Genomic DNA, 24,355 nt, shown 5'->3' on the forward strand with positions numbered 1-24,355 from the left:
GCAGGGGCGGCTCCGGACCCCACGGTGCCAGCCCCAGAGAGGGAGTGCCTGGCTGAAGCGGCAGAGCCCCCGAATGCCAAGGGCCTCCTTCTGGGCCTGCCGGGCCCCCTTCTCCAGCCAGCTCCACGCGTGCCCCCCACCGAGGGGTGCCCACCGCCGAGAGGTGCCCACCAGGGACTCACCTGAGACAGGTACACCACCAGCCCTGTTTTATTCGTAGACCTTTCCAGGAAAAGCTAGCGGGGCAGCACTGACAGGGGACCCAGTCCCACATCTTCAGGGCTCCTTACACAGGCCTCTAAGAGTAGGATCTCTTTTTTTCCCCAGGAAAAAATTTTTTTTTTTTTTGCAAAAACACCTCCTCATAAACAACATGTAAACAGAAACAGCTGCTTCAAGGCTCCACAATGTCTCATTGTGTCTTCAAGGGCTTGTCCGTGGCGGCGGGCAGTGGGGAGGGCTGGCAGGGGCCATTTTCCTCCTCCCTCCGGGGAGCCCTGGGGGTAGACCACGAAACACAGCTCCTGGCCCCAGCGTGTCATTGACTCTGAGGACAGACAGACAGGCCGACAGATGGACCCTGGGGTCTGACCCTGTGGGACAGGGGTCCTCGGGGAGCTGCTCCCTCTGCGCATGGGACCTGGACACTTGGGCCAAGCCACGGGGAGACACTTGGTGGCGGTTGGGCCCCTTGTGGCCACCGCAGCTGCCGGGAGACCCCGCTCTAGGGTGAGCCCCAAGAGGGTTCCATCTCCAGGCCCCGCCCCGTCGGGGAGCTGCCTGGCTCACCTGTGAGTGTGTGCACACACTTTGGTTTGCTTCTCCAGAACACTCCCAGGAAGAAGATGGGCACCCCCGTGAGGATGATGATGACGCCCACCCCGCACACCATGGGCTCCGAGATGAAGCTGAAGACGAGCAGGAACGCCCAGAAGACCAAGTATGCGACGGGGACGAGGAGGTTCACCTGGGGGCAGCGAGCGGCAGTGCCAATGGCGCGGGACCCCTGGCTCTCCTGCCCCACCGCCCCGGGGGTCTGAGGCCCTTTCCCCCCTCTCCTGGGAGCTGAGGCCCGAGGGGCCCCCTTCTGCCAGCAGCCCAGCGTGGCTGGCCAGTTGGCCACATTGTGGAGGGCCTGTCAATTTCAGCGGCTCTGAGCTCCACACAGCGACTGTACGTGCGCTTGCCACTCGCACTCGGCTGAAGGCGAATGATTTTGGGGTGTTTCACATTCCAGGCCCTGAGCACTTCTCCAGCTCAAGGATTTATATGCAAACGGGAGGACTTTTCTTTTAGCTCGGTTTTGGGTCTTCTGTTTTCTGTGGGCTCGTGGAATCCTGCGTGACCGTAATGTCTGAGCCTTATTTTCCTGTCCGTGAAGTGGGAGCATTCACAGCACCCACCCCACGGGGCTGCCTTAAGGACTGGATATGCCAGTGCACACAGGGCCCCGGGCAGGGCCCAGCACACAGCAAAGGCTGGCCTCACCATCGCTGCCGTCGCCGCCCCGGGTGCCCACACGGGTAAAGGGGTGGCCCTGACTGCTTCCGGCACGTGGCTGGCTGGTCCCCTCCGGGCCTCACCTTGATGGGCCTGTGGAGCGCCGGCCACCTCCAGCGTAGCACCAGCAGGCCCAGGATGGTGACGCCGTAGCAGAGGTAGTTGATGAAGGACACATAGTTGATGAGCGTGTACGTGTCTCCCACAAGCAAGATGACTGCTGTCGCCCCGCCCTGGAAGAGGACTGGGCTGAGGGCTGACTCCCACCTGCCTCCTGTCGGCCCAGCAGGGGACCTGGGCCTGCCCACTGGGGCCAGGAGGTCAGCGAGCCCGGCCCTCCTGCCCCCACCAGGGCCAGGCCTCATCCCTGCCATTACCCATGCTGCTGCGTGGCCCTGGCTCCCCGCCTTGCGAGCCTGGGTCCCCCAACTTACACAGACGAGGAGGGCAGGGATAGGGGTGCAGTGTCTGACGTGGATCATGGCCAGCAGGCTGGGCAGGTGTCCCTCTCGGGCTCCAGAGAAGCACAGTCTGGGGGGTGGGGACAGAGGTGGGTGGGAGCCATGAGCCCAGCCTGGGGCCTCGCTGCTGGCCAGATCCCGACCTCAGTCTAGACCTGATGGCCCTCTTGAGCCGTCACCTCCGACTCCCTGCTCTGGGCCCCAGCAGCCCCACTGGGCAGTTCTTCCCCTCATCTAGCCCGCCTCCCTCTTGCTTTCTGTTCCTCGCAATTGGGATCAGACATCTGCTTCCGGGGAGCTCATGGTCCCAGCTTCAGGTGGGCCCCACCGGGCAGGACTTCACTTCCTCTGGCCCCCAGCACGGCTCGTGTGCACCAGGGCCGCTGCCTTGCCTCACCTTGACCTCCCTCTTCCCAGTCCAGTCACCTGGAGGAGGTGAACAGGTAGCCATTGATCCCTCCGAAAGTGGAAAGTGCTACGGAGACGGGCATGACCCAAGAAAAGTAGCCCAGCAGCTTCTCCCCGAAGGTCTGGGTGGGCACAGAAGAGAGGGGGCGCGTGAGGCGGGGTGGAGGCCGGGCAGGAGCCAGGACCAAGCGGGGCCCCACTCACCACTGCCACTGCGTTAGAGGCCAGCAGCTCCTGGGGGGACATGGCAGTGAAGTAGGCGACATTGGTGAAGGTGTACACGAAGGTCACCAGGGGGATGGAGATGAAGATGGCGCGAGGTAGGTTCCTGGGGACAGTGGTGCAGTGTGTCAGCATCAGCCCTTGCGGGGCTGGGGGACGGGGCCTCAGGGTGGTGGGGCGTGGCAGGGGACCCAGCAACGGGAGCAGCTTTGAGCCTCCAGCGCCTGGGTCTGCTGGGGGCCTTGGGGCAGCGAAGGGGGCAGCACTGCTGTCCGTCTCCCCCCTAGTCCCCAGCCCAGCCTTGGCACAGGCTGGTGGGAGGAAGGGCAGATGGAGAAGGGGCCACTCATATCCTGGGGAGGGGGGCGGATCTAACGTCTGGGACATTGCATACAGCCAAAATCAGACTTGAAAATCCTCAAAGCGCCCTTAGAGCTCAGTCCACAGACCTGGGTCCCCTGGGACTCCCATGAGCCCCAGCTCCAGCTGTAACTGTTCACGGTCAAGGTCCCAGCTGAGCGTCAGAGGGAGCCATTGGCTTCGTTTTTAGGGACCATGTTGTGTGCACATGTGTAATTTTTGGCCAAATGTGAATAGCTGGATCCACTTACAGCGAGACAATGATACTCAGTGTTTCTGAGGCCCAGCAAGGGGCCGTGACTCATCCACAGCCATACAGAACAGGGTCAGGCTGGAACACAAGCGTCCCGGCTGCCTTTCCAGAGCCGTTCCCGGTGGGTAGCAGTGCGGTCAGGCAGATGACCAGGCCGGCCAGAGGTGACAGCGGCTCTGTGTGGGGAGGCCGCCTCTCCCACCCCACGCCACACCCCTTCCCAGGGCCTGGCCGGAGCCCCGCTCACTTTCGAGGGTCCACCAGCTCCTCCGTGACATAGTTGAGGAAGTTCCAGCCGCTGAAGGCAAAGGAGCCCTGGAGGAAGGCCAGGGCCAGGTGACCCACGGACGGCGTCATCCAGAAGTCGAAGGCATTGCTGGGCCTCAGCTCCTCGAAGTGTCCTGGGGGTCCGGAGGTCAAGGGTCAGCATCGTCTCCCTGGCCCTGTGCCCAGCCCCCCCACCCCCGCCCCACAGCCCAGCCCTACCTTGGAAGATCTGGACAAAGCCCACGCCAATGATGAGTGACAGGGCCAGCAGCTTCCCGCCGGTGAACACGTCCTGGATGCGCGTGGCCCAGCGCACGCTCGAGCTGTTCACCCACGTCAGGAGCACTGAGGAGGAGGGGCGGGTGGCTGGGTGGGCGGGCACCTGAGGCCAAGCCCCTCGAGGTGGGCCACAGCCAAGGCCAGCCCGGGCTGCAGGAGGGCGGTGTCCCCTGCAGCTGCTGGAGTGCCAGAAGCCCAACCCCTGAGGCCGACTTCACGGGGACTGACAGCTGGAGGGACCTCCCCCGAAAGTCCCCCCACGGGGGCAGGGAGCAGGGTGGGCCCTGGGGACAGACGCCCAGCCCGGCCGCACGGTGGACACTCACTAAGGCAGGCCATGGAGAGTGCACGGGAAGCGGCGGCCGGGGGGATGCAGTTGGGGAACACGGGCTGCAGCACGTAGTTGGAGAAGGTCATGGAGATGACGGCCAGGCTGGTGGGGTACATGATGAGGACGGCACTCCAGAGCAGCAGGAAGCTGGAAGGAGTGAGGGCCCGAGTGGCTGGGGCCTCCCGGCACCCTCCCAGCCAAGGGGGCCCAGATATGTGGAGTGGGGCTGCACCCTGGGCCCCGGCACCCGGAGCTGCTGTGCGGGCCAGATACCAGCTTTGGTCCAGGGAGGCAGGGCCAACCTTGTTGAGGTCTCTGCTCTATTTATGAACTGTTTCAACAGAGAGAGCGTTCAGCGCAAATAGCTATGGGCTGCCCTTGGGCAGGTGTGGAGAGAGACTCGGGAACCAAGCACGTTTCTAATGGCCACCTAGTCCCCGGTCACAGGCTGCTCCTGAGCTGGGGTGGGCTGTCCCGGGACCTCCAGTCACAGCTCCAGCTGTAGTTCTCAGCAGAGCCCTGTGGCTGCAGGTGGCTGACTCTGAGCTGTGATCCCCGAGGGACCGGACCTTGCAAAGACCCCTGGCTGGGGTGACAGGGATTTATATCCCATCCGCCAGAATCTCACCTCTGCAGGGTGCCCACGTGGGAGTGAGGCCCGACCTGTTCCTGTGGGCTCCGTCTGCACCCAGGGGAGTGCCTGTCCGTGGGGGTGGTCCCAGTCCCCTGTCCGTTCCACCCTGAGGGTAGGGATTGCCTCATCCGGGGACACCAAGCTCAGTGGCTTCCTCTTGGTCCTCACCTTTGCTCTGTAGCCCTGCTTCCTTACCTCTTGCTTTGCATCACCTCTCCCCCTTTGGCTTCTGGGACATCCTAGCTCCATGACCCTCCTCCCATACTGGGTGCTCCCCGCTGTCCACCCTCGATGCTGGGTGCCCTTGGGGTGGGTCTCGGGTCCTCCTCTCCCTTCCATCTTCTTGAGTTTTCTGCCACACAGCATGGCTCAGCTGGATAGCTGCAATAGCTTTGATGGCCCTCCACCTACAGGCTGCCCCGTCCCCGACAAGCCCTGGCGTCTACGATGGATCTGACCTCACCCGTGGCCGTGGCAGACAGACCAAGCTCGCCCAGGCCACCAGCCTCTGTATGTGCTACCCCTCCTGGTCGGCCAACAAAACCCCACCCGTCCTCCAAGCCTGGCACAAATGTGGTTTTTCTGGGAGTCTTCTCCGGGTGGTGGGCACCCCGTTCTCTTGTCTGCTGGGCTGCAGCCTCTCACACATCTTCAAAGCAAGGATCCTCCTGGTCTTAATCACATTTGAAGGATTATTTCCCTTCTGCACTGTAAGCAACTTGAGGCCCGGGATGGATCTTTTTATCATTGCGTCCTGGCCCTCAGCACACAGTAGGTGCTCAGCTAACGTTCACGTGAATAAAGGAACATCGGGAGCTATTTAAAGGGAACGTCTTGCAGGGCGTTGATAGGACTATCAGGCACCCCCCACCCTGCCTTTAGTTTACTAACGTCAAGGTGTCCCTGACTGGATGTCGGCATGATCTAGAGAGGTTTCCATAGTAAGGTCCTCCCCACCCATAAGCACCTGGGTGGGGAGTGGGGCTTAGAGGAGCTCTATTTAAAAGGAAGCACAGAGAGGTCAAGGGGCCAGCTGGAGTAGGGTGGGCATTGGTCCCACCCACCCTGGCCTTAGAAGGCTGCCCAACACCTCCCCTTCCCTCCATCTACTCCCATGACCTCCCTGCAATGTGAGAAGCAGAGGAGGACACTGGGGTCCTGGGCCCAGCTGGCCGTCCATTCTGGAGAGGCTGTCACCACCCCACAGCTGCTGGTGCCCCACACTCACCCAGCCAGGCCCCCGAAGATCTCGGTGACATAGGCGTAGTCCCCACCAGACCTGGGGATGGCGACTCCCAGCTCCGCGTAGCACAGTGAGCCCAAGGCAGTGATGCCCCCACCCAGGACCCAGACGAAGAGGGCCAGACCCACGGAGCCACAGTGCTCCAGGACTCCCTTGGGGGAGATGAAGATGCCCGAGCCGATGATGTTTCCTGTGGGGGGAAGAGGTGGGGAGGCATCAGGTCTGGGCGCCCCCAGCAGGGCAGCCTCTCTGTGCAGCTCCGGATGCTGCAGTGAGGAGGGGAGCCCGGCTGCTCCCTCAAGGAGGAGGGTGGGCCTGGAGGCACCCTCCTGGGTCCCTCAAACCCTGCAAGTCCCACTCTGGCCACCTCAGCTCCCCTCCCCAGCCCCTGGCATGGCGAGTGGCACTTTGTCCAGACAGGCTCCACTGCCAGAGATGGGTCCTGTTCTGAGTTCCTCTGCCCCCAACTAACAGCCATGAGGTAGGGCAAGCACAAGCAGTGGCAGAGTGGCAGCCACTCCACTGCATCCCCCCAGGGCCCAGGCCCAGTCCCTCGCCCCTGGCCAAGGCCTCCAGGCTTGTCAGCCTCCAGCCACCTGGCTTCCTCCCAGCCTGGCCAGAGCTGGCCACCTAAAGCAAGACCTTGACCATGATACTCTCTTGCCACCTTCCTATTGGCCGAAATCCAAACTCATGGAGTGGCTTGGGGACTGGCACCTCCTCCACGAAGTCCTCCTTGACCGCACCGGTAAGGCTCCTCCTCCCACTTCACAGCCCCAGACCCTGCTCCGTACTTTATTTCTTTACCTTCCATCTCCTCTTTCCCTATTAGAGAGCCCTTTGCCCGCTGGGCTCCTCCCTGACCTAGGACCCATGCTGTGGACACAGACTCGGAAGAGACCTGGTTTCCTGGCATTGTTAAAATGTTTCAGGTCCTGGGCGAGGGTCAGTGGGGTGAGGGAGAGGAGCTGGTGCATCTTCAGGGCTGGGGGTTGCTTAGCCGCCGTCACGGAAGGGATGGGGTGGATGATGGCAGGCTGGCAGGACTCAGTTGGCTCAGCCTGGGGTCTGGACACAGATGCCTCTCCCTTGGGAACAGCTCACTGGCTGCAAACAGGGGTCACTGCTCTAATCCTAGGACCACAGTGGGAAACTCTGGCTGGGGCTCAGGAGACAGGGAACCTCTCGAGTCCCGTCTATAAAATGGGACTGCTGTGAGGATTCAGCAAGGTACTGTACGGGAAGCCTCAGCTCATTCACAGCTGTATCCAGGTGTCCTTTGCATCTTTGCGTGGTTCTGTGTGTACCGTCTGCGACCTCACCTTGGGCCTCCAGCACACAGTTGGTGCTCAATACACATCTGTTGAGCAAACCACAGGATAAGTGAATGGCCCGACGCCCAAAGTGGCACCAATGCCACTGAAGGACTGAACTCCTCCTCTGTGAAGTGGGGGGCAGCAGTCTCCACTCGACCCCCCCAGAAGGGGACTGTGGGCAGTAGCAGAGAGGGTGGCTAGCTTCCAAGACTTGGGTGCCAGGGGAAGCTGCCAGGTCATGGGTCACAGAAAGCCTGGCCTGCCCATGGGCTGAGTCCGAGTTTTGGAAGGATGGGCACTGTGGGGCACTCATGGGGTCTGGGCGCAGAACAATGGGAAACGCTCAGAGGGCCACGCTGTGGGCTGCAGAGCAGGTTCCCAGGATGAGTAAAACGCTGAGCACCCGCTTAGCCCTGAGGTCCCTGGCAGTTAGGGCAAAGTGGGCAATGTTCTGCATTACCCGGGTCTCACCATCTCTGCAAGTGAATCAGGCCACATCACTGGTGATTTGGACTAGGGCCTGCCCAAGAGGAAATAATCCCAGAACCCACAGGCCACATGAAGAAAAAAGCAACACTGCTGGGACCCGGGGCTCAGCCCCTCCACGAGATTGGCCCCACCTGCCGGGGCCCGGAGGCAGGGAGCGCATGTCCGTCAGGGCAGACCCTGCCCGCTCCACCTGCCAGGCCCACAGGCGGGTCTGGACGAGGACGCAGCTGGGGTGGCCCATCTGCATGCGTTCCCTGTCCACAGTCCTACCCCACCCCCACCCGGCCGGCACAGATTTCCAGTCTGGACGGCCACGACGCCCCACTTGGTTTTCTAGTCACGTCCCAGGAGCCCTAAATACATCCAGATAAGGAGGAAAGAATTCCTGTCTCCCAGCCCCAGAGGTAAGCTGTGTCCTCAGCTCGCTTCCAGGGAGAGAGGGGCCGCTTCCTTCATCCACCACGGGGCCCAGGGCCTGGGTGGGCTGCTAGGCTTCTAAAGAGACTTGGCGGTCGCTCTATCCAGCAGTAGAGCCTCTGTTCTCAGGACCTGGTGGAGTGGGATTTGCCAAAAGCCAGGGAGGTTGGAAGCCAGTGGGGGCTGGGTGGCCTTGGAAGGAGCTGGGTGCATCCAGGGCCCTGAGCCACCCACCTCGTGGGGACGCCCACCACCCTACGCAACTCAGCCTGACGGGGCCTCACGAGGGTAGCCCTCGGGGAAGCCACACCTGGCGCCTCGTCCTCCGAGGCTGGGATTTGAAAGGGACACGTCACTCGTCTGTGCCCAGCGGCTGAAGATTCGGCGGCTGGGCCGGGGTGAGGATCGCTATTGTTTTAGACACATGGCTGCAGGCTACAGTGCAGGACTTCTCCCCACGTGGCTCAAAGGAACACACGTGCCAGCAGGTGGCTCTGAGCTCTCTGGGGGCCTCTTCCTCTGGGCCTGGACAGCCTCCAGCATCTGCCTCAGGTCTGTGCCGGAAGGTGGCAGAAAGCCCCATGGAGGTCCACTGGCTGCTCTGGCACCGTGTGGGCTGGACTGGGCTCTGTGAGGAGCAAGATGGGCGGCAGGCCTGGGTGAGGGGCAGCGGGCAGGGAGGAGGAGGGATGCTGCTGAGGACACGGGTGGGCGTCTCCAGCACCGAACGATGTCAGGAGCTGTGGAGCAGGGACCACGGAGCTGCAAGGCAGTGCTGCAGGCGAGCCTGCCCATGCTTCCTGGTGGTGGGTCCAGGCCTCCCTTCTCAGCCCTCATGTTCAGGGCCAGCAGAATCAGCTCTGCCCAACTGGGTGAACTGCAGTGGACAAGCCCAACCCTTGGGGCATCCTGCTCTGGAGGAAGAGGAGGGGGGGCAGGAACCACACACTGTGGGATGGGCCAGGAGATACTGCTGAGCACCCGGTCAGGTGTCTGATGGACGGCAGGCTGGAGAAAGGTGGGTTCCGAGACCTCCATGTTCCCATCCACCCAGTGGGACGGCTGCTCTGTGGTCCTTGCAGGTCCTTGGCGGGGCCAGAGCTCTGAGGAAGGTGGGCGGGGATGTGAGTCCCTCAACTAGGGGGCCCCCCTCCAGTCTCCTCCCGCCCCTCTTCCCTCAGGCCAAGCTGGGTGGTTTTTATCACATTAAGATGTGTGGCCTGATGGGGCTTACCCGGCTCCGTGAAGGAACGAAGAAAGAGCCATTGTTCCCCGGCTGCCGCGGTGAGTGCTGACCTATTTGTGGGAGGCATGAGCCGACCACGGAGGTCACAGGGGTGGACTGCGGAGGTCGTGTGGGTGGAAGGGGCCGGCTGCCCTCGGTGTGTGTGTGGGGACCGTGCAGAGTTGGATCTGGGGGAGGGGTCAGGGACGTCCTGTCAGGCTGCTGGCACCGCCCCTCATCCCTAGAACACTTTCAGGAGTCTGTTGTGTGACCTCAGGCCCGTGCTGCTCCCTGGGCCTCAGTTTCCCCTTGTGCCAGTAAGGACCACTGAGCTAGGGGGCAGCAGAGGGCTGGTGCAACACTGACTTTGGCTGAGGCACTGCTGGGCAGGAGGGACGCATCCTGCACATCTGCACGGGGCCCGAGGAAACACAGTTTCTGCTTGGAGCCCTCTGTCCCGCATTGCAGCAGGTCTCTCTGCAGCTCAATGGCTTCCCAGAAGCAACGCCACCCCCAGGAAGCCCTCCCTGATCTCCCATGTTGATTCCTATAACCTGGCCCCTGCTCCTCTCCCATGGTACCTGGAGTATGGCCAGGAAGTGACTACTTTATTTGCCATCCTGGGCGGACCCTGCATTCCCAGAGGGCGGGGTCTGTGCCCTGGCCTGCTGAGATGAGAAGTCCAAGCCCCCTAGAAGGACAGGGAACCCCCAGGGCCTAGGTCCCCTTACACGTACCTGGCTTATCGCCTGCCTCTTCAGCGAGCAGGGCCATGGCGGGGCCTCCTCCTGCCACGCTGGCCTGCTGGCCTGGCAGAGAGTAGCTCAGGGCTCCTGGGTCTGATCAGGGGCTGGCCATAGGCCAGACCTCCTCCGTTTGCCCCGGGCAATGAGTCCCAGCACCTCCCTGTTAGGATGTGACCCATGAGGGCTCTGGGGAAGAGCTCCAAATCCCCGTTGGTAAGTCCCAAGGCCCCTGAGGCCATGGGCGGGACCAATTATTAGTTGAGAACCCCTACATCTGGGTTTGAATCCCAGATCCCTCATGATGGGAGGCTGTGGACAGGGTACTTCACTCTCTGAACCTTCTTATCTGTAAGATGGGGAACCGAGGCAGTGATGTGGGTCTGTTCCCACACTGCCTGCTACAGCAGAGGCCCCAGGAAGTGCTTATGGGTCTATTGTCATCTACCTTGGAAACACCCCAGGCCACCCAAGCTGGCCCTCGGATCTGAACACTTTGGGACCTCAACACCCTGGGGTCGGCAGCCAGAGCCCTGCTTTGGGGGCCCTGCTATTGCTCTGGGTGAAGCCTGTGACTCCCAGCACAGTGTCCTTACGGTGAGCATGTCAGGCACCCCTCTAGGGGGACAGCAGTGCCCGCTGAGGTGTTGGCAGAACTCCAGGGAGGTGAGTGGGGACGTTTCCAGGACATGCCTGGAATTGCCTATTGGTCAGCATGCGCCTCCGGCCTAACCCACTTTCCTTTTGAGAGAGGGGTGAGCAGGAGAGTGGAACTCTCTTCCATGGACCTGCTCATCTCACAGTCTTCCCAGGTCAATTAATGGCAAACCATGCCCCCAGCTGCACAGGCCCCAACCTGCTGTCACCCAGACTCCACTCTGCTATACCTTGTGTCCAGTTCAACACATCTGGCTCAATCTTCCAAACACACCTAGGACTGAACCTCCTCTCAGCACCTCCGCTGCTGCCACGCTGCTCTGAACCACCATCATCTCTTACCCAGGTGACTCAAGTACCCTCCCGACTGGGCTTCCAGCTTCTGCCTCTTCTGCCCACAGCCTCTTCTCCACAGTAAGCCCCAGGCCATGCCATGCCGTGCCACCCCACGCCATCCCATCCCATCTCATCCCGCCCCATGCCATCTCATGCCATCTCTCTTCTGCCCTCCCAGGCTCCCACCTGACAAAGAGAAGAAGGCAAAGTCTTTACTGCGGCTGCAAGGCCTACACAGACTGCACCCCATCTCACTCCTGACTCATCGTCTACCTACAATCCTCCCTCCTTCGCTTTCTCACCTTAGCGCTTACATTACCCTGGCAGCTAAACATTCAGCTTGCTCTTCTGTTTGCTCTTTGACTCCCATGCTGGAATGTCAGATCCAGGAGGACAGGGATTTTGTCTGCCTTGTTCCCTGTTGTGTCTCCAGCACCCAGAACAGTGCCCAGCACTGTCCAGTACCTACCTGTTGAATAGATGAATGAGCGTGACCAGAGCTAGCAGGCCCCATCCTTGTAGCCAGAGCTGCTTCAGCCCCCGACGGTGTCTTAGAGCACACCAAGGGCATCTGACCCTGGGCTGGTTGCAGCCTCAGGTCCCCAGTTTCCTCATCTGTAAATTGGGGCTATGGTGAGGTACAGACAGCCTCCTGTGTGGTTTTATGTCCCCTCAGGGTCCCGGGGAGGATGGGTTGGGGTTCTGGAGAGGGCTATCCTCTGAGCAGCCCAGCACCTCCAGCCCCAGAGACAACGGAGGGAACTGGCCACGGTTGGATGAGTAGAGGTTGGCTCCTAAGGAGACAGGGTTCGTGAAGGAGGTCCCTGAGTTCTAGAACATATTTGAGCCTGATCCACAAACATGGGCTGGATATTTGAGTCAAAGGGAGAGAGCGAAGGGCAGGACAGTCTGGTCAGTAGACCTGGCCGATTCCCACTCTGCTGAACCTGGGCACGACCCTTCCTTGGTTGTGGATGGGGAGGGAGCTGGTTGTGGTCCCTGAGTCAGGACAAGAGACCCTGTACATACAGCCCTGGGTGGGGGTGGGGGAGTCAGAGGCTATTTCTCTGTCCACCTGTTTGTTCATCTACCCATAGTAGAGTGGCGAGCTCACTAAATCCCGGTTGGATGAGCTCCCAGCTCAGTCCTCAACCTTCCCCCATCACGGGCTCTGTATCTGGCCCCGATTTTGCCCTGCACCAGAGCAGTGTGAAGAAAGGCACTGGATTGGGAGAAGAGTCCAATTCTGGTTCCAAATTCCGAGTCCACCACTTGCAGCATTGTCATTTAACTTCCAACCTCAGTTTCTACATCTGTAAAATGGGTATAAAAATTCCCATCTTGCAAGGCAGGCAATCAAATGAGATAAAGGGAGAGCATGTTTTCATAATGTGGTAAGGTGCGTTTTTCTGAATAGGCATTGGATGTGGCGATGTCTTGCGCAGTGTCTGCCCCAGAAGGCTCTTTTTCCTCCAGGCTGGCCCGTTCCCCTGCAGTTGTGCGTGCTGTAGCCAGCAGGTGCTGTCCTAAACACATTTCAGGTGGAGTCTTGCTCTAGCCCAAAGCCCTTTTATGTCATTCCATTCCTACTCCTCAGCCTGGGGCAGGGGTTACAAAGGGAGAGAATTATCGGATCTGCTGGGAGGGTCTATTTGGAAGTTTTGGAGATAATAAGCTGCTATCAAACAAGAAAGATTATGGAGGAAGCTATAAAGTTTTCAAGACTTTTAAGGCTAAACTATGACACTTGGCAGACAATTTTTACTTTGACCAGGCTCCCCAGGGCAGGAAAGTGGGGAAAGATGTGGGAGTCCGGGCTACCGGAACAGTGAAAGGGGAGGAAGTGGGGGCCTTCTGGGCATCAGGCTGGGGAGGGCAGTGCAGTGATTCAGCCCACCCCTGCCTCCTCCGTCATCTGTCACCTTCTGGACCAGGTCCATTCTCCCCTTGTCTGTCTCCTGCCCAGTCCAGCCTCCTGCCTGCTGAAACCCCTCAAAGCTCCCCAGGCAGGCTTGTAGGACCACCCCTGAGTGTCCTGGGCTGGAGTCAGGTCATCTGGGTTCTGTTCCTGAGTCCGCCACTCTTGGCTAAGTCACTCCTAACCCCAGCTCAGTCTTCAAGGCCTGAAGCCAAGGGGGCAGTGGACCTGGAACAGCAAAAATGGTATGAAAAGTGGGGGAGCTGTAAGGGCAGAGCTGTGCTGCACAGAAAAATTCTTGCAGAATTAGCCTCATCCACTCCCACCATCACCACCAGGGCCCTCTTTTGAGGAGAGAGGAGCCAGCAGCCTCTGCTTGACCTGAGGGGGATGGGAGGCGGGGAGGAGAAAGAGTAGGAATACAGCTCGAGGGTGCTGGGTTTAGCTGAGGCAGCCCAGCAAGGACCACGTCTCTCCCTGCACCTGCCGGGCACTGCGGCTGGCTCCAGACACAGTCAGCCTCTTGACCCCAAGGCCCACCCATGATGTATGGGCTTCCTCTTCCTGAAGGCACAGCTCCTGGAGAGGGTGTGGGCCAGGGCAAAGCTCTAACCAGTACCCTGGCCAAATCCCTGGAACCAGCCCTTCCTCTCAGCGGTCAAGCAGGGGCACTCTTGTCCAAGAAGGTCTCTGGACCAGATCGGGACCAGCTGCTAGAAGACACCTTTCCAGGTGCAAGTGGGTGAGACAGAGAGGTACCTGCACAGGGGCTGTGTGCTGGGGCAATTCTCAGTGCGAGTGCAGGGGGTGGCCAAGATCTAGACCCCAACCTTGGCCCAGGAGCTCCCAGTGTGGGGGCAGAGGAGGAGGAGGTGAAGACACCAGTCTGCCCTCCTGAGCCCCCAGCTTTTTCCATCTCCAAGGGTCTGAGGATGGGTGGGCAGTGAATGCACAAGCAGCACCCGCTGGCTGGGGAGGGGAAGACTGGGCAGTTGGTAAAGTGAGAGTGGTCAAGACCCTTGCCATTCATCCTTGCAGCCTGTGTCTCCTGGGAGACAGGAGACGGAACAGACTCCTCCCACCACGAAGGTCTCTGAGGCACCTGGTGTGGATACAGGCACAGGTCTGGGTTAGCCAGTTCCTGAGGCATCAGTCTTCTTGACTTGGGACAGAAGGAGGAAAACCCCACCACTGTTCTCACTGTGCCCTGAGCCCTCTGCCTACCCAGAAGTCCCCAAGTGAGGGAAGGATGCACAGACTCATTCTCAGGTGGGGAAGCTGGGCTAGAGAGTGAGAGGATGCAGATGGGATCCCAGCCCAGGAAGCAGCTGGCCTTTCGCAGGCTGGGTCTGCCCACCCAAACTGGGCCTCCCCCAGTCACTGGCTGCTCCTCCGCCTCTGCCAGGGTCCTGCTGCAGAATTCTGCACTAATTATATACTCTGAACCGATTTCCCCTCTGGGCTGGCTCTACTTGTCCAGGCTACCCACAGTCCCTCCTGCTTGCGAAGAATAAATCATTCACACGGCACGGCACCTGGACCCTGCACACAGTAGGAACTCAGTTTAAGCCACAAGACTCAGAACTTGGGGCCTTAGCGGGGGTCAGCTTACCGAGTTCCCACACTTGCAAGACCCCCGCACTCAAGGCAGAACCACAGCCATCTCCATGCTACAGACGAGAAGACTGAGGGTAACTGCCTTGCGGAAGTCCATGGCGAAGTAAAGGTGGGAGGAGGATTCCAGCGGTGGATGGGACCTGCACCTCCTTCAAGCGCAAAAATTCGGGGCACTTGGGGAGGTGGAAACAAGAAGCCCTGTGGCTGCTGTGTGAGGGGAGACACCGCAGGTGCCCCGGGCGGGCATCCCCTCATCCATGTTCCACCGTCTCAGACCGGTAGGCGCGCCCGGAGAGGGGTGCTCCTTGTTCCCTTAGGCCCTACCGCCCCAGGCACCCGCCCGCCCCGCGCCCGCTCACCGATGATGATGGTGCAGGCGCTCACCAGCCCGATCTCCTTCTTGAGCGCCACCCGCTCCGAGGCGCCGGGCCCGGGGCCCGGGCCAGGGGAGGGCGAGGGAGCAGGGCCCGGGTTCCCGCGCCTGCTCGGCTGCTGCGTGTGGCCGGCCATGTCGCTGTCCCGCCGCGTCCCAGCTCCCTGCGCTCCCCCGTCTGTCCGACCAGCCGCCAGGCAGCCCGTCCGTCCGGCTGTCGGTGCGCGCCGCTCTCGCAGGCCGGACAGCGCCCACAGGCGGGCGCATGCGCTGGCGCGGGGCCCTGGCCCTGAGCCCCGGCCCGCGGGGCACAGGGAGGGGCGGAAGGAGCACCGGCCAGCAGCCCCCTCCCCCACCTTCCTTAAAGGGAACTCCCCGCCGTGGCCCCCACCCTCCCAACGCGGGCCTGGAAGGAAGGAGAGGACTTGGGGCAGACCTAGGAAGAACTTCCTGGACCCAAGAAGGCCTAGGAAGAAGGCCTGGGGTGGGGGCGGGGGAGCAGGGCTCAAAGGCAGAACTCTCCCTGCTCTCAAGGAGACTGAGGAAGCTGGCAAAAATAATAGCCGTCTGTGTATTGAGACCTGCTGTGCGCCAGAGCCGCCATACTCCTTAAGTCCTGGCACGGACCCCTAGAGTGTGTGTACGGGGAGAGGGGTGGAGACTGGGCTCACTCCACAGGTGAGAGCTGAGGCGCCGGGATAGTAAGGTCACAGAGCAAGTGCAAACCCTTTCTGATGCCTCCTTCGCTTCCAGACGCGGATTGGGGTGTGTGAGGTATAGCTCTCGGAGGGGTGGGGGCTTTGTCCAGGATCCCCTGGGGTCACGAGACCCTAAGCCCCCATCATCAAAAGTCTGGGGAGACAGGGTTGGGGTGAAGACTCTGGAGCCCCTAACCGTCATCCAGAGGGGACCCAGTGCCTGTGGGGGTCCTGGAAGGGGTTCTGCTCTATACCTTACCTTCCCCCGCCCTCCGCCGCCCAGCCCGGCTCTGGACTGGGTCCGGCAGGTTCTGCCCGCAGACGCCTGGCCACAGAGTCGGGGCTCAGTGGACTAGAACTCGGGTCTTTGGCGAAGGCCCCTCGTCTCTTGAGTCTCTTCAGTTCAAGAGACGAGGCCACCTCAACTGCCCGGGAGACAGGAGAAGGGGCTGTGGCCCCTGGGGTCGCAGGAGGAGGTAGGGCTTGCAGGGTCCGAGGGAGGCTGCCTCCTCCTCCCGGAAGCCGTCCGGACTGTGCAGCCGGGCCGGCGGGACAGACGCAAGGGGGGCCGCGTCGGGGGCCACCGGGGCGGCGGGGCGGGGCGAGCCTGGCACTGTGCGGCCGGCGGCGGAACAGCCTTTGTCCCTTCCTGGCGGCCGCCGCGACGCGCCGTCCCCTGCATGTGGATGAGGCAGCGCCGGGCGCCCCGTCCTTCCCCCGCCCGCGGCCTCGGGGCTTGCGGGGTGGGGGTGGGGGTCGCCCTGGTCCGACGGGCGGACCGGGGGTTGGGGCGGCGTCTGGGGTCGGGTCCCGGGCTGTGGGAGGAGCATGGGGGGCAGGCGTGGCGGTTCAGGGCGGTTGCGGGCGAGGAGGACCTTCGAAGTCGGGGGGCGGGGACCTGGGAGTAGGGGCGGGAAGACCCTGGGGGGACGTGGAGGGGAGGCCGCCCGGCGAAGCTTCAGCCCTTGCGCTCCCGTCGGAGTGCGGCATTCTTGGCGCCCTCCGCCTCCCGCCCCAGAGACGCGTTCAGGCCGACTCTCTTAAAGGAGACTGGCGCAGGCGTGGGGCGGGGGAGGCGCACGAGCTGTGCAGACTCTTAATTGTCTTGGGGGGTGGGGGTGTCTGACCCGTTCACTCTCCGCACGCACTTGCCCTTGCAACGCTAGGGTCTGTTGGGAGAGGGTCCTGCGGGGGCTGGTGCCCCCGGGGGTTGGTGGTTTTCGAAGGGGAGCCTCTCACGGCACCTGAAACGTGTAGTCAGTGTTTGAGGAGAAGCCGTGACTCTAGGGCACTGCACAGGATGGAATTTGCATGTTGTTTTCCAGGCCCACAGTTCAGGAGGTGATTTTAGTGGCGTAAACTAGAACCTGCAAACCCTGATGGGAACAAAGAGTTGGCAAGATTGTTTTCCCATCCGAAAGACAAGCAGTAGAAGTCACCACGTAAACAGGAAGAAAAAAAAAAAGGAAAACCATAGGATCTTCTCAACACATTCAGAAGACAGTCTTCCACGTTTTAAACAAACCAAAAGACTCTTAGCAAATTAGACATAGAAGAGAACTTGCTCATGCCCTCCTGAAGGCCTGTCTCTGTCATGGCTCACTCTGTAGGTTTGTGAACCTTGACACTGTCCATCGCCCCCTCACACCCGGCACAGCTACTTTAAAAAAAAAAAAAGAGAGAACTTTCTCAGTCTGACAAAGGTATCTTACCAAACCCCCGAACCCTCCAAGAAACAAAAAACAGCAAACAAAAGCCCTACAGCTAACATTGTGCTTAACGTTGAATGCTTTTCCACTGAGACTGGAGATGAGAAAGAACGTTAGCTTTTCTATACACCACTGGGCTGGTCGTCCTCGCTGGTGCAATAAGGCAAGAAAAAGAAGGAATAAGGCGCAACCTTTTAATGACCAAAATCTGGAATGCTGACAACACCACATGCTGGTGAGGATGTGTAGTAACGGGTGTTCATTGCTGGTGGGAATGCAAAATGGTACAGCCACTCTGGAAGACAGTTTAGCAGTTTCTTACAAATCTAAAATACTCTTACCATACAACCCAGCAATCGTGCTCCTTGGTATTTACTCAAAGGAGTTGAAAACTTATATCCACACAAAAACTTGCACATGGATGTTTATAGCAGCTTTATGTAGAATTGCCAAAACTTGAAAGTAATCTAGGTGTCCTTCAGTAGGTGAGTGGATAAATTGTGGTCCATCCACGTGTGGAATAATACTCAGCACTAAAAATAAATGCACTATCAAGCCATGAAAAGACATGGAGAAAACTTGAATGCATGTTACTAAGTGAAAGAAGCCGACCTGAAGAAGTATGAAGCTAGGAAACGAAAATATAAAACTGTCATTTACATATGACATGATTGGGTAGAAAATCCAAACAAAATTTATAAGCAAACTTAAGGTTAGTTAATGTAGTAAAGTAGCTGACTCTAAAACATATATAAAGAAGAACAAAGGTGGAGGACTTACACTACAGTTAGGGAGACAGGTGCAAGGATAAACAAATCAACTAGGAACAGAATAGAAAATGAGAAACAGACCCATCCATCTATGGACTCCTGTTTTATCACCACAAGGTTGACATCGCAGAGCAGGGGAGAGAAGTGGGACAGACTTTTCAGTAAACGGTGCTGGATCTATTAAGTATCCATATTGGAAAATAACAAAAACAAAAAAACCTCTTCATCTCTACCTTACACCATACCCTAAAACCAATTCCATGGATGTGCGCATGAAAACAAGATGTATATGTGAAAGGTAAAATAACAAGGCAGCTAGAAGAAGACTTAGGGGAAAGAATAGATTCATTTTCCTACACAGGACACAAAAAGCATGATGAGTAAAAAAGCGACAAATTGGACTCCATTAAAATTAGAAACTTCTGTTAATCAAAAGGCGTGATTAAGAGAGGAAAAAGTAAGCCACACTTGAGAGAAGTTATTTCAATACATACATCTGATAAAGGACTTGTATCTTAAAAATATGAAAACTACAAATCAAAAGGAAAAAGACTTTTAAGTAGGTGCCTCACAAGGGAGGATGTCCAAATGGCTGGTGAACTTTTGAACAGGTGTTCAACCTCATTAGTCATCAGGGAGATGCAAATCAAAACCAGAATGAGATACCACTGTGCATCCACCAGGGTGCTTAAAATTAAACACCAGCGTCAGCAAGGATGTGGAGCAACCTGAGGCTCTCATACGCTGCCGAGGGAGTGTGCACTGGTGCCACCAGTTTGGAAGACGATTTGGCGATATTTCTAAATCCCTATAGCCCAGCTTCTCCGTTCTGTCAGACACCTGCTGGGTACCACCTCAGATCCTCCAGCCTCACCTTGGAGGCCTTGGTTACGTTTCCTTCCTTTTCGAGTACAACCTGCGGACACCTCCCATCACTCCCCCCTCCCCAGGGCTTCTCTGCTACCCCTTGAGGCATGAGACAGTGAGGGATGAAACTGGTACCCACAAATTTGTAACCAAAAATGCAGGGGAGTTAACACACTTTGGCCCATCTTTGGACGATGGCAGGTGGAAGCCAGTGGACAAATTCTCCCCCATTCCTCATCCCAGATGGACTGTCATGAATCCTATTCATTATAAAGCCTCTTGCAAGAGGGTCCCAACAGCCCAGCAATCAGATGCTTTTGGCACCAAGCTGTGGTCAGTTCAGAAACTCATCCTTGTATTGGCTCTCTTGTCTTCCCTGCCTCACCCCCTTTCCCCTCACTCTTGATTCCCTGTGATTGCACCCCCTGATTGAAAAGCACCACCTAAGCTTTTGCCTCGGACTCTGTTTCTGGAGAGCCTGGGCTAAGATACACTCCCAGGTATATACCCAACAGAAATAAATATAGCAACGCACTGAAAGACGTTTACAACGTTATTCATAACACCACTCTTCACGGTAGCCCCAACCCAGAAAAACCATTATTAGTAGAATGGATAAATATGTCAGAGTACATTCAAATCCTGGAGTCCTGTACTGCAAGGGAAATGAACAAACTACTACCATGCCACAACCTGGATAAGTCTTACAGACATAATATTGAGCAAAAGAAGCCGAATACGATATAAAATGCTGGGATGATCTCATTCACGAGAGGTGCTAAAACGGGCAAAATTAATGTATGAGGCTAAAGGTTAAGATAGAGGTGCTCATTGGAGGTGGAGACTGGAGAGGGACATAAGGAGAGCTCTGGGGTACTGGTCATGCCCTGTCTCTTGAACTGGGTGCTGGTTATATGAGTATGTGCAGTTTGTGAAAACTCATCAAGTGGAACACTTAGGATTTATACAATATTTTGTATGTAGGTTATGCTCACTTCAACAAGAATAGGACGTTAAACATGTCCTTTCAGGGCCCCTGGGTGGGACAGGATCCGAGTGCGGCGTAGTGGGGGGGGGGCCCTTGGGTCTATTCTTTCTCCACCAGCTCCTCAAGGTCATTGAACCTGCTTGGCACCCCCACACCTGTTCTGGCCTTAACTCCCTTCTCCTGTTACTCACATTCTAACCTAGGTAGCCACTCAGGCAGCCTGTTTCTCCTTGGTTTCCACATCCTGATTCCAAACTGTTCCCTAATTCTCAAGCATCTCTTTGTTGATGGTCCTTGGGAACCCCTCTCTGTTTCTGTCTTGTGGGGCTCTCAGCCTTGGACATAGCTGCTGCCCTTCGTGTTTCCTCTCTCCCCTCTCTGCACCCTCCCTGGACAGCCACTGCTCACGTCCAGCCCTAACGCTGGTAGGCCCAGGGCAGGAGTCCAAATGAAGCTTCCACATGCTGTATGCCTAAATATTTAGTGAAAATCCCCTCTCCTAAGGTCACTATGGAGCAGAGTGGAGAAAGCACAGTTATGGGGAAACCAGGCTGCTTGGACACTGTCCTTGGTGATCTGGGGCAGCCAACTTTAAATGAAATCTTCGTCTCTTTTTCTGGTTTCCCAGGGCGGAGGCTATGACTGCCCCCCTACATGCATGTGCATGTGTGTGTACACACACACACACACACACACACACACACCCCACCACCACCACTCTTAGCCCAGCATCTTCTGACTTGGGGGGCCTTTGTATTACACCTGTTCCTCTCCCACAATTCTCCTCTGTTCAGTTAGTTATCAAACTTTAAAATATTCTGTGAGACTGAAATTTTTTAAAAAATCTCTGTATTTGGTTCTGGTGACATTCTGGATCTGCATGGTGTGAGGGTCCATGGCAGGGGCCACCTTGCCCGGGGCTCAGCCTGCACATTCAGTGCTTCTAGAATGATCAAATGAAGAGTGTGTCACCACACCAAGCCCTCACCCACTCCCTCCTGGGATGGGGACCCAGATCCCAGTGTCCACTCCCAGAGCTCTGACGGCCTCCATCCTCCACACCGTCCTCCCCCCGCCCCAATACTCTCTACCACCCACCGTATCCTCGAGCCTGACTGATGACAGCTTCTTTGTCACCCCAGCATTGCTCCAAAATGCAAATCTCCCCCATCCCAAACTGTCCCTGCTCAGTGCAGCCCTGGGGGAGAGGATCAACCCCCTCCACAGAGATGTTTCTGTGGGGAGACGATTTAACTAACCGTCCAAACAGGGACCCTTTTGAAAATGCAAAGGGGTGCTGTTAATAATTACAGCAGGATGACAGGTGTAAACCAGATGTCTGAGCAAGCTGGGATGTGTGGTCACCCTCTTTAAAGCCACTGTCCCTGGCTCTGCATGCTCAGATGTCAGTCCCCACCTTGCCTTGCCTGTGCTGGCTGCCTGGCCTGCAGCCCCTCACACACAACTTCATGCTCACGTGCGTCCCTTGTGAGTCAGCCAGCTCACCACCCTCTCCAGGAAGACGTCCTGCTCCCCAGACTGGACCACGAGCCTCTTCTGTGCCCGCCTCGCCACCTCTCCTTACTGCTTCTCTCCCCGCTGGGCCAGATGCTCCTCAAAGCCCACCTGGCCTTCCTCCCAGCATAGCCCTCAGTGCAGGCTCCCAGGTGTCTGGCCTGGGAACTGAGAGATACAGGTTCTAGCCCCAGCTCTGCCCCCGACTTCTGAGCTGGATGAGTCACTGAACATCTGTGAGGGGGAGGGAACGGGGACGGGTTCTCATCCCTCAGTGCCACAGCCGTCCTGGGGGGCAGCTTGCCCAGGCCCTGGGGTTCCTGGGCCTACTAGTCGGAAGAGGGAAAAGGAGGGGATGGGTGACCTGTTGGGGAGTCTGGGACTCTCCGTCCTCCTGGGTCACCCCATGCCCTCCCCTGAGACCCTCATAAGCACAGCCCTGTGCAGCCCCCTGTAGGTGGGGTGGGGGCCGTGGGTAACAGGAACCAGTAGAGAACATGAGAAGCTGGGGCTTGGGCCTCTGCTCTGGAACTGGGCTCTCCTCTTCCTTCTGGTTGTCCCAGCCCCAAATCCTACGGGGCCAGCCTCCTGAACCGGGACCCTCTGCCCTGGCCAAGGACATCTGCCATTCCAAAAGGCGCCACCAGAGGGCAGCCTCCCTCACCATGGGATAGACCCTGTGTCCTGCCCCACTCCGCCATCAAGGAATCCAGGCCCCTGGCGGACCCTGTCCTAAGGTGTTGGCCCGGGCTGGCCAGGCTTCTTGGGACCAGAACCCAGCCTCTCTTGGGACCGCTCGAGTTAGCTAGGAGCCAGGGAAGTCCTTCCCAAGGGCTGCCCAGGCTCCCTCCTGTTAGCTGCCTGAGTGGAGAGACTTGCCTCCTGGCCCTAGAGATGCAGGGGAGGCCCCGGGGGCCGTAGGTGCTGGCCTGGGTCAGGAAACTCATAGTGAAACCAGAGAGATCTCGTAGTGAAATTCATTCCGCGCAGCACACCTGCCTCGGGGCAGGGCTGGGGAGGGACTGGGAGGCGATAGAGCCTCTGCGGTGGTGGCGGTGGCGGGAGGGCCCAGAGCCTTATCTGATGGGCCCTGGCCTTTCTCACAGCTGAGCGGAGCTGCCCTGACAGGCCGACCACGGCCTGGTGGGCAGGGGCCCTGCAGGCCCCGGGGGCCCAGCTTCCCCACCTGCCCAATAGGCAGGGAGGCAGTGAGCCTGGGAAAGGTGCGGGCGCAGGAGTGGGTGCAGTGGAGAGGGGTGCCCAGGCAGGCCCCTCGGAGACCCGGTGCCTCAAAATACCGGGAAATGTCAAAACCAGTTTCAAAACATTGGGGCAATCTAGGCGTGTACTTGTAACGAACTAATGCTTTTAATGTGAAAACAAGACTTTGCACGTCACCAGATACTCTTTGGATTTGAGACACATCAGCCCCTGGGACACTGCAGGACCTTATTATTCCACGAGCGGGGACTGTCCTCCGTCTTGCAGGCGGCTTGGGGACCATGCGTGGAGTGTCACTGGGGGACCACACAGAAAGTCTGAACATGGGGCCCCTGTGGACAGGACGGCTCTCTGGGTGGCCCCCCCACCTGGATCCCCCTCCTGGGGGGGCACTCCTTGTGCTGACTGATGCCAGAGCTGGTGGAGAGGGCAGGGGTCTGACTCCCCTGGGTTGTGGACGGTGTTCCACTCTGGAGAAGCGCAGGCCCACCTACTTTTCCAGGGACCCTGTCCAGATGGGCCTGCTGGATCCTGGGTGCCCTCAGAAGGGTCCGGGGAGGAACCGTCTCAATGTCAGAGGGGTCTCCCAACCCCTGGCTCCCGGCCACCTTCCTGCGACCACCTCTTTGGGCCCAAGACACCAGCCACTCTGGGTGGGCTGGGCTGAGATCTCCATTAGGGGGGATTCAAACCTGGCCTTGCCACCCATGTCCCGATATGAGTCACCAGTGGGGCTGGGAGCCTCGGGCCCACTCAGCACCATCACCAAGGGCCCTCGGGACCAACGGCTATTGGAACTCTTTCCCAAGAGGAAGATGACGCGTTCCCTTGGGTCCATCTTACAGGGAGGAAGACCTGTGATTCTCAGGGCCTCATGGGTAGGGGTCAGCTTGGCCAAGGGTGGGTCCTGCTAAGAGGGAGGTGCTGGCCTAGCCAGGCCATGGGATAGGATCAGGACATTGTCTGGGGGGTAGATGGGAGTGGGGCCGGCAGTGTGTTGTCTTCCCATTTTCTTTTTAAACATCTTTATTGGAGTATAATTGCTTCACAATGGTGTGTTAGTTTCTGCTTTATAACAAAGTGAATCAGTTATACATATACATATATCCCCATATCTCCTCCCTCTTGCATCTCCCTCCCTGCCACCCTCCCTATCCCACCCCTCCAGGCGGTCACAAAGCACCGAGCTGATCTCCCTGTGCTATGCAGCTGCTTCCGACTAGCTATCTACCTTACGTTTGGTAGTGTATATATGTCCATGACACTCTCTCACTTTGTCACAGCTTACCCTTCCCCCTCCCCATATCCTCAAGTCCATTCTCTAGTAGGTCTGTGTCTTTATTCCTGTCTTACCCCTAGGTTCTTCATGACCTTTTTTTTTTTCTTAGATTCCATATATATGTGTTAGCATATGGTATTTGTTTTGCTCTTTCTGACTTATCTTCCCATTTTAAAGGTGAAAAAGCTGAGGCATGGAGTGGAAATAATCAGCTCAAGGTCACATCGCTGATAAGTGTGGAGCTGGGATAGTCAGATCC

General features: G+C 58.2%; 1 protein-coding gene across 1 annotated transcript; it reads right to left on the minus strand.

The window, feature by feature from the left end:
- Positions 1-412: 412 nt before the first annotated feature.
- Positions 413-15,201, minus strand: SLC7A10 (solute carrier family 7 member 10; the record flags this gene model as incomplete). Its single annotated transcript, XM_082863333.1, is given in 12 exon segments — positions 413-484; positions 486-547; positions 790-967; positions 1,584-1,733; positions 1,935-2,031; positions 2,388-2,491; positions 2,574-2,697; positions 3,452-3,605; positions 3,691-3,816; positions 4,077-4,228; positions 5,944-6,148; positions 15,036-15,201. Coding segments are annotated over 12 exon segments (1,575 nt in total). The 5' UTR covers positions 15,187-15,201.
- Between the last annotated feature and the right edge of the window lie 9,154 nt (positions 15,202-24,355).

Source organism: Leucopleurus acutus, assembly GCF_964270905.1.
Source record: "Leucopleurus acutus genome assembly, chromosome: 20".
NCBI lineage: Eukaryota > Metazoa > Chordata > Mammalia > Artiodactyla > Delphinidae > Leucopleurus > Leucopleurus acutus.